The sequence below is a fragment of the Pongo pygmaeus genome, chromosome 1 (assembly GCF_028885625.2).
Source record: "Pongo pygmaeus isolate AG05252 chromosome 1, NHGRI_mPonPyg2-v2.0_pri, whole genome shotgun sequence".
Taxonomy (NCBI): Eukaryota; Metazoa; Chordata; class Mammalia; order Primates; family Hominidae; genus Pongo; species Pongo pygmaeus.
In genome coordinates, this window is record NC_072373.2 from 178,338,122 (window position 1) to 178,352,420 (window position 14,299).

At 41.8% G+C, this 14,299-nt stretch overlaps 1 protein-coding gene across 5 annotated transcripts in view; it reads right to left on the reverse strand.

The window, feature by feature from the left end:
* Positions 1-12,620: 12,620 nt before the first annotated feature.
* Positions 12,621-14,299, reverse strand: part of BTF3L4 (basic transcription factor 3 like 4) — a 32,127-nt gene continuing 30,448 nt past the window's right edge. For all 5 annotated transcript variants that reach the window (XM_054487985.2, XM_054487976.2, XM_054487993.2 and 2 more), the window contains one exon: positions 12,621-14,295. In XM_054487985.2, the coding sequence (XP_054343960.2) occupies positions 14,287-14,295 (9 nt within the window). In that variant the 3' untranslated portion in view covers positions 12,621-14,286. The remainder of the gene's footprint in view (positions 14,296-14,299) is intronic.

The following is a 14,299-nucleotide window of genomic DNA, read 5'->3' on the forward strand; positions in this document are numbered from 1 at the left end:
TGAATAGTGGTCCATTGAGTGTATGTACCACATTTTCTTCATCTATTCACCTGTTGATGGAAACAGGTTGCTTCCAAATCTTGGCTCTTGTAAATAGTGCTGCAATAAACACTGGAGTACAGATATCTTTTAAACATACTGATACAATTTTAGAAATTAAAAAGAATTTTTTTTAAAAGAATGAGGAGAAGGCTGAGATCAGCTGCACTGGAAAGTCAAAAATCTTTGCCTGTTTTCAGACCTAGAAGCCATCAGCTGAAGGAGAGATGAGGCCTCCATAAGGAGGGACCCTGCTAAACCACAGCAAGTATATATAGTAGTGATTCCTCCAGTTCTTCCCCAAAGGGACCTATGGTCATTTATTCAGATAACCTTACACTAGAGTTAGGAAAATATCCAGATCTTTCAAGGGTTGCTGGATACCAGATCTAAGTTAACACTGATATCTGGGGACCTAAAGCATCAGCATGGTCCCCCTATTGGAATAAGAGTACATGTGGGTCAGGAAATAAATAGAGTCCTGACCCAGGTCTGTCGTACAATGGTTCCACTAGGTACATGGACTACCCAGTTGTCTCTCCTGTTCATAAATGTATACTTGAAATAGGCATACATAGAAATTGCAGAACCCTCACTGTAGATGAAGAACTACTGCAGCAGTAAGAAAGGCCAAGTGGAAGCCCCTGAAACTGCTCCCTTATAATGGCCAATATAATAAATAAAAAACCTACGACATTCTAGTGAAATGACAGAGTTTAGTGCCTCCCTCAAAACTTTAAAGAATGCAAGAATGGGCCAGGCGCATTCTTAGCACTTTGGGAGGCCGAGGCAGGCGGATTGCCTGAGCTCAGGAAGTTTGAGACCAGCCTGGGCAACATGATAAAACCACATCTCTACTAAAAAATACAAAAAATTAGCCAGGTGTGGCAGCGTGTGCCTGTAGTCCCAGCTATTAGGGAGGCCGAGGCAGGAGAATGGCTTGAACCCAGGAGGTGGAAGCTGCAGTGAGCCGAGGTCACACCATTACACTCTAGCCTGGGTAACAGAGAGAGACTGTCTCCAAAAAAAAAAAAAAAAAAAAAAAAAAGAATGCCAGAATGATGGTCCCTGTGATATTTCCATTTAACAGTTTTAATTTTTTTTTCTTAATTTTTCTTAACCTCTGCCTCCCGAGTTTAAGCGATTCTCATGCTTCAGCCTCCAGAGTAGCTGGAATTACAGGCACATGCCACCACACCTGGCTGATTTTTGTATTTTTAGTGGAGACGGGGTTTCACCATGTTGGCCAGGCTGGTCTCGAACTCCTGACCTCATGATCTGCCCGCCTCAGCCTCCCAAAATGCTGGGATTACAGATGTGAGCCATCACGCCCGGCTTCAAATGTCCTTGCTCTAAGATCATTTGGTGGCAAGGAACAGTCTCTCAAGCTGGCTTAAAAGGAATGATAGTGGCAGAGCGAGGTGTTTTTAAGAACACAAAAATCTCACTGACAAGTTAGCAACCTAGGGACAGAAAAAGGACAGCCAGGTATCATGGGACAGAAATTGTGAAATCATTTTCTGAGGCCGTTCTCTTTTTAGGGTTGTCTATTATTTTGGCTTCATTCTTATAGCTTCCACCGCTTGTACCTGGCCCAACATGAGTGTTCTAACTCCATCCTACAGGATCATTCAGTTCAAGGGTCCATTAGCATCTGATTCAGTCTTTCTTAGTACAGAATCCTTAGAAATAAATGGATTGGCTCAGCTGTTAGTCTATGGATTGGTTCTTGGGTCAGTGTTTTGCCCTCGGTCTGAGCATCTATTACTGGTGTGGAGTCACGCTCTGTAAACATGGCTGTCTAGGCTTCTTGAGAAGGATATGTGGATGTAAAACAATATTAGAATGGGTGTGAGTTGGGCTAAATACACTGTGATAACAAGCTTGCTCTAGCAAACATAAAGATGGGATGAAGATCATTTTCTTCTGTGACACTTAAAAAGAGCCTGTAGCACTGACCTGGTCCTTGGTATGACCTTTTATTTTTTGAGCGTATGCTATTTTCTAACAACTGTAATACCGTGGAGGTAGGGATTAGTGCCAACTCATCTCTGACTCCTCAGAGTACCAACTCAAGGTTTCTCAGCACTGTGGTCTTGGGAATGACTTATTGCTGAGGTAAACTGTATACATAATGTTTTTGATCAGTTATACTTACCTACAGTTGGCTGATCTCTTCCACATGGGGTTCCTAGAGGCATTTCACAGGGTTTTTTTTGTTGTTACAGTAAAATATTCATAAAGTTGACCCAGCATAGTGGCTCATGCCTGTAATGCCAACACTTTGGGTGGCCAAGGCAGGCAGATCTCTTGAGTCCAGGAGTTCAAGACCAACCTGGGCAACATGGCGAAACCCTGTCTCTACCAAAAAAAGGTACAAAAATTAGCTGGGCATGGTGGTACATACCTGTAGTCCTAGCTACTTGGAAGGCTGTAGCAGGAGGATCGCTTGAGCTCAGGAAGTGGAGGTTGCAGCAAGCCAAGAACAAACCACTGCATTCCAGCCTGGGTGATAGAACAAGACCCTGTCTAGAAAACACACACACACACACACACACACACACACACACGATATACATAGTTTGTCATTTTAACCAATTTTGAGTACACAATTCAGTAGCATTAAATACATTCATATTGTTGTGCAAACATCATGACTATCCATCTCCAGAACTTTTTCATCCATTCCAAACTCAAACTCTGTACTCATTACACAGTAACTCTCCATTCTGCACTTCCTTTCTACCCCATAGTAATTCTTTCTGTCTCTATGAATTTGATCATTCTAAGGCAGGAGTCACCAACCCCCAGGCCATGACCCATATTGATCAGTGGCCTGTTAGGAACCGGACTGCACAGCAGGAGGTGAATAGAGAGTGAGTGAACAAAGCTTGTCTTTATTTACAGCTGCTCCCCATTGTTCACATTACTGCCTGAGCTCTGCCTCCTGTCAGATCAGTAGCAGCATTAGATTCTCATAGAAGCGTGAACCCTGTTGCGAACTGCACATTAGAAGAATCTAGGTTGTGGGCTCCTTACGCGAATCTAATGCCTGATAATGTGTCACTGTCTCATATGACCCCCAGATGGGACAGTCTAGTTGCAGGAAAACAAGCTCAGGGCTGCCACTGATTCTACATTATGGTGAGTTGTATAATTATTTCATTACATATTACAATGTAATAATAATAAAGTACATAATAAATGTAATGCACTTGAACCTTCCCAAAACCATCCCCCAGTATGCCCCCAACTGGCTTGTGGAAAAAACTGTCTTCCATGAAACCAGTTCCTGGTGCCAAAAACATTGGGGACCACTATTCTAAGGTACCTCATATAAGTGGAATCAAATAACATTTGTTCTTTTATGTCTCGCTTATTTCACTTAGCATAATGTTTTAAAGGTTCATCCCTGTTGTAGCATGTGTCAAAATTTCCTTCCTTTTAAAGGCTGAAACATATTCTGTTGCATGTACATACCATATTTTGTTCATCCATTCATCCATCAATGGGCACTTGAGTTACTGTTGTGAATAATGCTGCTATGAACATTGGTGTACAAATATGTTTGAGTCCCTGCTTTCAATTCCTTTGGATATATACCTAGAGGTAGAATTGTTGGATCATATGGTAATTCTACATTTAATTTTTTGACGACCCTCCACATTGTCTTCCACTGTGGTTGTACCATTTTACATTCCCACCAGCGATGTACAAGGATCCCAATTTCTTCACATCCTGACACTTATTTTTTATAATAACCATCCTAATAGGTTCACACCTATTAGGTGTGCTAGCTCATTGTGGTTTTCATTTGCATTTCCCTAATGATTAGTGATGCCGAGCATCTTTTCATGTGCCTGCTGACTATCTGTATATCTTTGGAGAAATGTCTACTTAAGTCCTTTGCCCACTTTTTTTGTATTTTGTTTTTACTCCTTTTTTGAGACAGGGTTTTGCTCTGTTACCTAGGCTGGAGTACAGTGGTCTGACCCTGGCTTACTGCAACCTCTGCCGCCTGGTATCAAGCCATCCTCCCATCTCAACCTTCCAAGTAGCTGAGACCACAGGTGTGTGCCACCACACCTGGCTAATTTTTAATTTTTTTGTAGAGACGAGGTTTCACTATATTGCCCAGGCTGGTCTCAAACTCCTCAGCTCAAGGGATCCTCCTACTTCAGCCTCCCAAAGTTGCTGGGATTATAGGCCTGAGCCATGATGCCTTGCCTTTATTGACCACTTTTTAATTGGGTTCTTTTTATATTGAGTTGTAGACATTCTTTATATGTTCTGAATATTAATACCTTATCAGATACTTGATTTGTTAATGTTTTCTCCCATTCTATGGGTTGCTTTTCTAATTTCTTTTTTAGAGAGACGGTCTTACTCTGCCACCCGGGCTGTAGTGCAGTGGCCTGATCATAGCTCACTGTAGCCTCAAATTCCTTGGCTCAAGAGATCTTCCCACCTCAGCCTTTGGAATAGCTGGGACCACAGGTACATATTACCATGCCTGCCCTTTCTTTTTTTCTTTTCTTTACTTTTTCTTTCTTTCTTTTTTTTTTTTACTTTTTTATAGAGACAGGATCGCACTATGTTGTTGCTCAGGTTGGTCTCCAACTCTTGGCCTCCTGCCTCAGCTTCCCAAAGTGCTGGGGTGATTACAAGTATGAGCCACCATGCCCAGCTGCTTTTCTCTTTCTAGTGTCCTTTGTACATTTGAATTTTGATGTGATGCAGTTTATCTACTTTTTTGATTTCATTGCCTGTGCCTTTTGGTGTCACATTGAAGCAATCATTGCCAAACTTAGTTTCATGAAACTTCCCTTTCTTCTGAATTTTTTGCTTTTGTTTTGAGATGGAGTTTCACTCGTCGCCCAGGCTGGAGTGTAATGGCATGATCTTGGCTCACTGTAACCTCCACTCCCCAGGTTCAAGAGATTCTCCTGCCTCACCCTCCCGAGTAGCTGGGATTGCAGGCATGTGCCACCACACCCGGGTAATTTTTTATATTTTAGTAGGGATGGGGTTTCACCATATTGGCCAGGCTGGTCTTGAACTCCTGACCTCAGGTGATCGCCCACCTCGGTCCCTCAAAGTGCTGGGATTACAGGTGTGAGCCACTGCACCCGGCTTGTATTTTTTTTAGACAGTCTTGCCCTATCTCCCAGGCTGGAGTGCAGTGGCGCCATCTCTGCTCACTGCAACCTCTGCCTCCCGGGTTTAAGCCATTCTCCTGCCTCAGCCTCCTGAGTAGCTGGGATTATAGACACAGGCCACCACGCCCGGCTAATTTTTGTATATATATTTTTGAGACTGAGTCTCGCTCTGTCGCCCAGGCTGGAGTGCAGCAGCGCGATCTCGACTCACTGCAACCTCTGCCTCTCAGGTTCAAGCCATTCTCCAGCCTCAGCCTTCCGAGTAGCTGGGATTACAGGCACGTGCCACCACGCCCGGCTAATTGTTTGTACTTTTAGTATGGACGGGGATACATCATGTTAGCCAGGATTGTCTCAATCTCCTGACCTCGTGATCCACCTGCCTCGGCCTCCCAAAGTGTTGGGATTACAGGTGTGAGCCACTGCGTCCAGCTAGGAATTCTCTTTATATATGCTGTAGGTAGTGTGAACTGGCATATTCTTTCTGAAAAGCAATTTGACAAAATGCATGAAGAGTTCTAAAAATGCTCATGGCTCCTTCAGCCAGTAACTACACTTTCAAGAATCTATAGAGGATGAGTGCAGTGGTTCACACCTGTAATCCCTGCACTTTGGGAGGCTGAGGTGGGTGGATCACCTGAGGTCAGGAGTTTGAGGCCAGCCTGGCCAACATGGTGAAACCCCCATCTCTACTAAAAATACAAAACATTAGCTGGTAGTGGTGGTGCGCGCCTGTAATCCCAGCTACTCAGGAGGCTGAGGCCGGATAATCACTTGAACCCAGGAGGCGGAGTTTGCAGTGAGTCAAGATCACGCCACTGCACTTCAGCCTGGGCAACAAGCGCAAAACTCCATCTAAAAAAAAAAAAAAGAAACTATTGAAGGAACTCAGAACTCAGATTATCTATCATTCATCTATCTATCATCTATCTATCTATCTATAGATAGATAGATCTATAGATAGATCTGTGTGTGTATATATATATTATATATATATATATATATTTTTTGAGACGTAGTCTCACCCTGTCACCCAGCAGGCTGTAGTGCAGTGGCACGATTTTGGCTCACTGCAACCTCTGCCTCTTGGGTTAAAGGGATTCTCCTGCCTCACCCTCCTGAGTAGCTGGGACTACAGGTGCATGCCACCATGCCCAGCTAATTTTTGTATTTTTGTAGAGATGGGGTTTCATCATGTTGGCCAGGCTGGTCATGAACTCCTGACCTTATGATCCGCCTGCCTTGGCCTCCCAAATGCTGGGATTACAGGCGTGAGCCACCACGCCTCGCCGTGTTTTTTTTTTTTGTTTTGAGATAGGGTCTCACTTTATTGCCCAGGCTGGAGTGCAGTGGCACAATCACAGCTCACTGCAGCCTTGACCTCCCCAGGCTCAGGTGATCCTCCCACCTCAGCCTCCTGAGTAGCTGAGACTCTGGGACTATAGGCAGGCGCCACCATGCTCAGCTAACTATTTTTTGTAAAGATGAGGTATATAAAGATGAGGAGTTCAAGACACCTGGGTAATATATTACAGGCTCAAGGGATCTTCCTTCCTCAGCCTCCCAAAGTGCTTGGATTACAAGCGTGAGCCGTCTTGCCCGGCCCTCTTTCAAGTTTTGTATCTTAGGTTTTTGTCTTTGATTATTTCGAGGTTTTTTTGGGACGCAGTCTCATTCTGTCGCCCAGGCTGGAGTGCAGTGGCGCAATCTAGGCTCACTGCAACCTCCGACTCCTGGGTTCAAGCGATTCTCCTGCCTCAGCCTCCCAAGTAGCTGGGATTATGGGCGCCCACCACCACATCAGGCTAATTTTTGTATTTTTAGTAGAGATGGGGTTTCACCATGTTGGCCAGGCTGCTCTGGAACTCCTGACTTCAAGTGATCCGCCCGACTCAGCCTCCCAAATTGCTGGGATTACAGGCATCAGCCACCACACACCTGGCCTCATTTTGAGTTAACTTTTGTATATGGTGTAAAGGACCTGTCACTCTTTTGCATGTGGATATCGTTTTCCCAGTGCCATTTGTTGATTTTTTTCCATGGAATGGTCTTGGCACCCTTCTTGAAAATCATTTGGCCGTACATGTGAGGACTCATTTCTGGACTCTATTTTATTCCATTGGTCTATATATGTCTTTATGCCCAGTACCAGATTGTTTTGATCGCTGTAGCTTTTTTTTTTTTTTTTTGAGACAGAGTCTTGCTCTGTTGCCCAGGCTGCAGTGCGGTGGCACAATCTTCTTGGCTAACTGCAACCTCCGAATCCCTGGTTCAAGCGATTCCCCTGCCTCAGCCTCCCGAGTAGCTGGGACTACAGGCATGCGCCACTACGCCCAGCTAATTTTTGTATTTTTAGTAGAGATGTGGTTTCACCATGTTGGCCAGGATAGTCTCGATCTCCTGACCTCGTGATCCACCCGCCGTGGCCTCCCAAAGTGCTGGGATTACAGGCGTGAGCCACCACGCCTGGCCCATATTGCTGTAGCTTTTAAGTAAATAAGCTTTCAAATCAGAAAGTGTTAGTCCTCCAACTTTGTTGTTCTTTTTCAACTCTTTTGGCTGTTTTGGGTCTCGAGATTGCACATGAATTCTCAGATGAGTTTTTCTATTTCTTCAAAAAACATCATTGGGATTTTGACAGGGATTGCATTGAATTTGTAGATCACTTTGAGTAGTACTGACAGCTTAAGTCTTCCAATGTATTAACACAGGATGTCTAATATTTGTCTTAATTTCTTTTAGTGATGTTTTGCAGTTTTCAGTGTACATACTGTCACTGTACATCACTGGTTAAGTTTATTTCTAAGTATTTCATTCATATTGATGCTATTGTAAATGGAATTGTTTCCTTAATTTCCTTTTTGGATTATTCCTTGTAAGTGTATAGAAATGCAACTGAGGCTGGGCGTGGTGGCTCACACCTGTAATCCTAGCACTTTGGGAGGCCAGGGTGGGCAGATCATGAGGTCAGGAGTTCGAGACCAGCCTGGCCAACATGGTGAAATCTCTACTAAAAATACAAAAAAATTAGCCGGGCGTGGTGGTGCACACCTATAATCACAGCTACTCAGGAGGCTGAGGCAGGAGAACTGCCTGAACCCGAGAGGCAGAGGTTGCAGTGGGCTGAGATTGCACCACTGCACTCCAGCCTGGGAGACAGAGTGAGACTCTGTCTCAGGAAAAAATGATTGTTTTGTGTTGATTTTGCATCCTGCAACTTGGCTGAATTAGTTTATTAGTTTTTTTTTTTTTTTTTTTTTTTAAATTGAGACGGAGTCTTGCTCTGTCACCCAGGCTGGAGTGCAGTGGCACGATCTTGGCTCACTGCAAGCTCTGCCTCCCAGGTTCAAGCCATTCTCCTGCCTCAGCCTCCCAAGTAGCTGGGACTACAGGCGCCTGCCACCACGCTCCGCTAATTTTTTGTATTTTTTTTTTCTAGTAGAGATGAGGTTTCACCGTGTTAGCCAGGATGGTCTCGATCTCCTGACCTCGTGATCTGCCCACCTCGGCCTCCCAAAGTGCTGGGATTACAGACATGAGCTACCGCGCCTGGCCTTTTTTTTTTCTTCTTCTTCTTTCTGAGACAGAGTTTTGCTCTCGTTGCCCAGGCTGGAGTACAACGGCACGATCTTGACTCACTGCAACCTCCGCCTCCTGGGTTCAAGTGATTCTCCTGCTTCAGCCTCCTCAGTAGCTGGGATTACAGGTGCCCGCCACCAGGCCTGGCTAATTTTTTATACTTTTAGTAGAGATGGGGTTTCACCATGTTGGCCAGGGTGGTCTTGAATTCCTGACCTCAGGTGATCCACCCACCTCTGCCTCCTAAAGTGCTGGGATTACAGGCGTGAGCCACTGTGACTGGCTATTAGTTTTGTTTTTGTTTTTTTTTTTGAGACAGAGCCTCACTCTGTCACCCAGGGTGGAGTGCAGTGGTGTGATCTCAGCTCACTGCAACCTCTGCACCCCAGGTTCAAGTGATTCTCATGCCTCAGCCTCTCAAGTGGCTGGGATTACAGGTGTGTGCCACCACATCTTGCAAATTTTTTGTATTTTTGGTAGAAATGAGGTTTCTCCATGTTGGCCTCAAACTCCTGAACTCAAATGATCTGCACACCTTGGCCTCCCAAAGTGCTGGGATTACAGGTGTGAGCCACCACACCCAGTCTCCTTTATTAGTTCTAGCAGTTTTTGTGTTGAATAGTTTGATTTTAAACACAGAAAAAGTATGGCTGCAAGATAAATTCACTACCTTGTTCAAGTTTATAGAACTGTTTTTCTTTAACAAGGTATGCCTAAAAGGTGGCAAAATTTTAAGAAAGCCTAAAAGGTGGCAAAATTTTAAGAAACACCAGTGTCAAGATCAACATACATAACCCAAGAATTTTTGCCCAAATGCTGCTATGAAACATCCTGAAGTATGCAAAATATTCAATTATTAACTTTATAAAAGTCAACTCCTGAATACATGCAAAAATTACAAACCCTACTTATTTAAAAAAGAAAATCCTTAGACCCTGAACAATCCTTATGACAGGTTTGACTTTCAGGCTAATATTGAGTGATATTAATTGGTGAGAATATCTAACTGCAGAGGCTATGTAAATATAATTTTCACTTCAATAAATATTTGTTGAGTGGTATGGAGTGATGAGTTTAGACCCTGGGATTTGATAGCTTTTGATCAGAATCTTGGTTCACCACCAATTAGTTGTTTGGGCTTTTGCCAATTTCCCTGAACCATTTTTTGTTCTTCTTTAAGACATGGTATAGACCGGGCACGGTGGCTCATGCCTGTAATCCCAGCACTTTGGGAGGCTGAGGTGGGCAGATCATTTTGAGGTCAGGAATTCAAGACCAGCCTGGCCAACATGGTGAAACCCCATGTCAACTAAAATACAAAAAATAGCGAGGCGTGGTGGTGGGCACCTGTAATCCCAGCTGCTTGGGAGGCTGAGGCAGGAGAATCACTTCAAGAGGTTGCAGTGAGCCAAGATTGTGCCACTGCACTCCAGCCTGGGTGATAGAGACTCCATCTCAAAAAAAAAAAAAAAAAAAGATAGGGATTATAATATCTGCCGCACTAGATTGAGAATTAAATGAGATAACTTTGTATTCAATAGTAAGTAGTTGAAAAATGTTACATATTATGATGTTGAGTAGACTACACATCGGGCACTATGAGAAAGTAAAAAGAAAATCAAATAATCTTAATAACTCTACTATGGCAAACGAATAGTATGTTGGAAGTAAATGTAAGGACATGCTCAGATAGGAAATTTAGGTAGCTGGCTCCTGTGTAGTGGGCTGGAGAGAGTGGATCATAAACAAAACTATTAAGAAAGCTATAATAATTCAGGCAAACTCCATGTGGCATAGCAATACAGGCTGAACTAGAGTGTCGTTCAATACAGGTTGAAATGCAGTGTAGAATGGAGACTTTCTGTGCCTAGAACCATGAGCTTCGGAAAATCTCCTAAGCCATAGCTTAGGAGATAACACACTTTAATCATCTTCCATTTTCACCTTAATAATTTAGGGGATTCTAAGAAATCATTTGACTCTTCTAGGTACCATTTTATAGATAAAACTGAGGCTCAGAGAGCAAGGCCATCATTGCATTATTAACAGCAGACACTATTCACACTGTAGTCTATGAAAATGACACCTGGAACACAACAAAAATAAGTGATGGCTCCTGAAGTTGTGCACTGCAGCAGCCCTGTCAGGAAGGTTACAACATAATGGTAGATAGCAGAATTGATCTCTATCTAAAAACTTGTGCTTTTCCCACTATAACATACTATCTCTTACCATGGTATCTTATTTATGGGTATGTAGCATACCTAGGGTTAAACACTGAATTAAAACAAAGAAACAAATCAAACACATCCCAGATACGGGTTTTTCGTAAGAACTTCATAGGCTTATTAAAGAGAATTTAATGGAATTCTGTAAGCACTAGCTACTTAACAACAAATTAAGGTGCTTGATATATTCTTAAACCATTACTTAATAGGAAAAATAAGGGTAAAACAGATATAAGAGCCCAACCATTTACTTTGGACTTGTCCAAAACAGATGAGGAGCTTTACAAAAACAAAAAACAAAACAAAAAAAACCTCAAAGGACTAACACAAAAATAAAGATCATAAATCAATTTTCTGCAGACATTTCTTGAATTATCCCAAAATTTTAAGGTCAATTTACCCCCCAAAACGTTTTTATCATTGTTATCTTGGCAAAAAATACCTAACCTTAGTAAGAAGCACATATTTAACTAGTTCTTTAAATATAAAAAAACTATTTAATTCATATTTATGCCAAGAACACTATAATTTACAAACGTTTCATCCAAACTCTTACCCTATGTCTACCCACACCAGAGGGAGGAACATGTCTTTGTGGAGAGGATTTCTTTGAGACTCTAAATATGCTTTGTTCAGGAAAGGGGAAGATACAAAAATATAAAACAAAAAAGCATATTGGCTCATTGTACACAAGAGAGGCCAGCCATTAAGAATTGTTATCAATACAATAAAAGGGAATACTGGCCAGAGATCCTCTAGATGAGTAGCTAAAATGTGATCAAAAGGAGAAAGAGGAAGAAGCAAATACACAAACGTTTTATGGGTATTAATAAAAAATAAAGACATCTCTGAATAAATGATAAAATCCCTTCCCTGAAAAATTTCGAATGAGATTCACAGAAATGCAGAAGCAGAAGAAACTTTAGATTTAGAAACATCTCATTTGGGCTGGGTACAGTGGCTCACGCCTGTAATCCTAGCACTTTGGGAGGCCGAGGCAAATGAATCACCTGAGGTCAGGAGTTCAAGACCGGCCTGGGCAACATGGTAAAACCTCATCTCTACTAAAAATACAAAAAAAAAAAAAATTCCCAGCTACTCTGGAGGCTGAGACAGGAGAATTGCTTGAATTTGGGAGGTGGAGGTTGCAGTCAGCTGAGACTGCAACATTGCACTCCAGCCTGGACAACAAGAGCAAATCCCCATCTCAAACAAAACAAAACAGAATAAAATCTTATTTGACTGATGATAAATTTCAGAGTAGTTAGATGACCTGTCCAAGGTCACATAATGCCAGAATTTTGACTAGGACACAAGTCTCCTGGCTTCCAAGTGTGTGTTTTCTTTCATGTGCTATACTGCCTATTATTTATCTGTCCCTAACCACTTGAAGTGGTTCCCCCTAACTCTGCCTCCACAATGTCCTCCTTCGGGACAATTAGAGAAAGAATTCTGGACTGTGTAGACCGTGGAGCTACTGACCTAACACTGGATGAGGCATTATTTCAAACAATTACTGCACTAATATTCATTTACAGGTGGAGGGTAGAGGAATAATATAAAAGGAAATTCTGTACACAACATCAAGAAAAGCACAAGAGGAAATATTCTCCTCTTTTGTACTGTTATTTTATTTTGTTTAGTCCATATATTATATAAAACATAACAGGAAAAATGAACGAATTTATAAAATAAATTGAGGTGTTTGGATGAAAAAAATACAAGAGCTTTGCCTTCATGTCTACAGATCTCTTAATATATTGTTGGTCTTGCACCTTAGATATCAAATAAAGATATCTAGCTTGACACAAAAGTTGGTAGCTGCAAGGTTAAGCTGTATTAGTTTGATGATGGGCCAGGAAATGATATATTTTCTAAATTTTGTCCTTAAATATTGGCTGTAACAAATGCTTATATAGCAAAAAGTAAGCTTCTATTAGACAGCAAGAGGGAAACTTGAGTGAATGAATGCAACTTACCTCCAAGTCCTCTTAAAGGAGGTAAAAAAATAAATACTGTGTTTTACCAGTGCTCCCCCAAAGCATTATTCTAAGCATGCAGGAGGGTATAGTGAGCAGCTACAATAGTAAGATCCAACCCAGAGGTAGGTTCAAGGCCAAAAGTAGGAGAGTGGTTGAGGAAATCCTCCTAGGGCCAGTACCATTTCATAGAATGCCCATTTGTGCTGGGGGATGAGTCTATGGCCTATTTTCTTCTGATTCAAAAGGACATTCCCAATTTCAACCTTGCTGAAAAACAGGCATTTTTGTACCTGCTATTAAGAACAGCTAGGATACAGGATAAGACTGGCATAAAATTATTTAGCAAGCACATGCTAGCTATTCCAGTTTGAAATCTACCAAACTGTAACATCGGGGAGAAATAAAAAGTTGAAGATGAAGTTGTTCCTCAAGATGAGGGAACAAAATCTTACAAAAGGAGGGATTAGGCACTCGCTTAACTCTATATGGAGAACATCCTTCTCAAGCTAGGTGGAAGATGAGGAAGAATATTACCAAAAGCTGACCAGGCCATTTGGAGACCAAAAGGAGAGGAAAAAAGGCATTTAGGAAGCAAGCTAGTAAAAGAAGTTCTTCTGGGTCTGACTAGGTAAGTTAATCTAAGGCAATCATACCAAAGATATGTTACCCATTACTCTAGCATGAAGCCAGTGGCAAAATACTTCAAGACATTTTAAACCCAGAGAAGTGTATGAAAAATATGATAGTTAACCAAGCAAATTAAAATCAAACCACTAATGGTAAAAATCTCTTCAGATCTGAAATCCAAGATACTCACTTTCCATTAATTCTGTGTCTTATGGGGGGAAAAGAAAAGTAACAAATGTAAAGATTTTTTTTTATTTCTACTGGGGAGGGAGGAGGATAAATAGAACTGTTTTCCAATTTGCTCTCCACTGTATACACACATACCCACACACATACATAAACATACATACACCAAAAATACCCCAAACAAAAAACAAAAAAACCAGGAATCAAAAACCAAAACACCCTCAAACTGCACCAATACTTCATATTTTGACCAAAAAAATATCCTGGGAGGAAGTGCAAAATGCAAAATCAAATGACCGAAAAATGCTGAACAAACAGCATTATTAATATACAAAATATTTATATTACTGAACTAGTAACAGGTGATGTTCTCTGTGTCTGTAAAACTTTGGAACCACATAGCTGATTTGTTAAATCTAGTCCATGCCAGCTTCCAAAAACCAAACTTTTAGTTAGCTTCATTCTTTGATGCCTCATCAAAATTTTCTACAAGATCTGA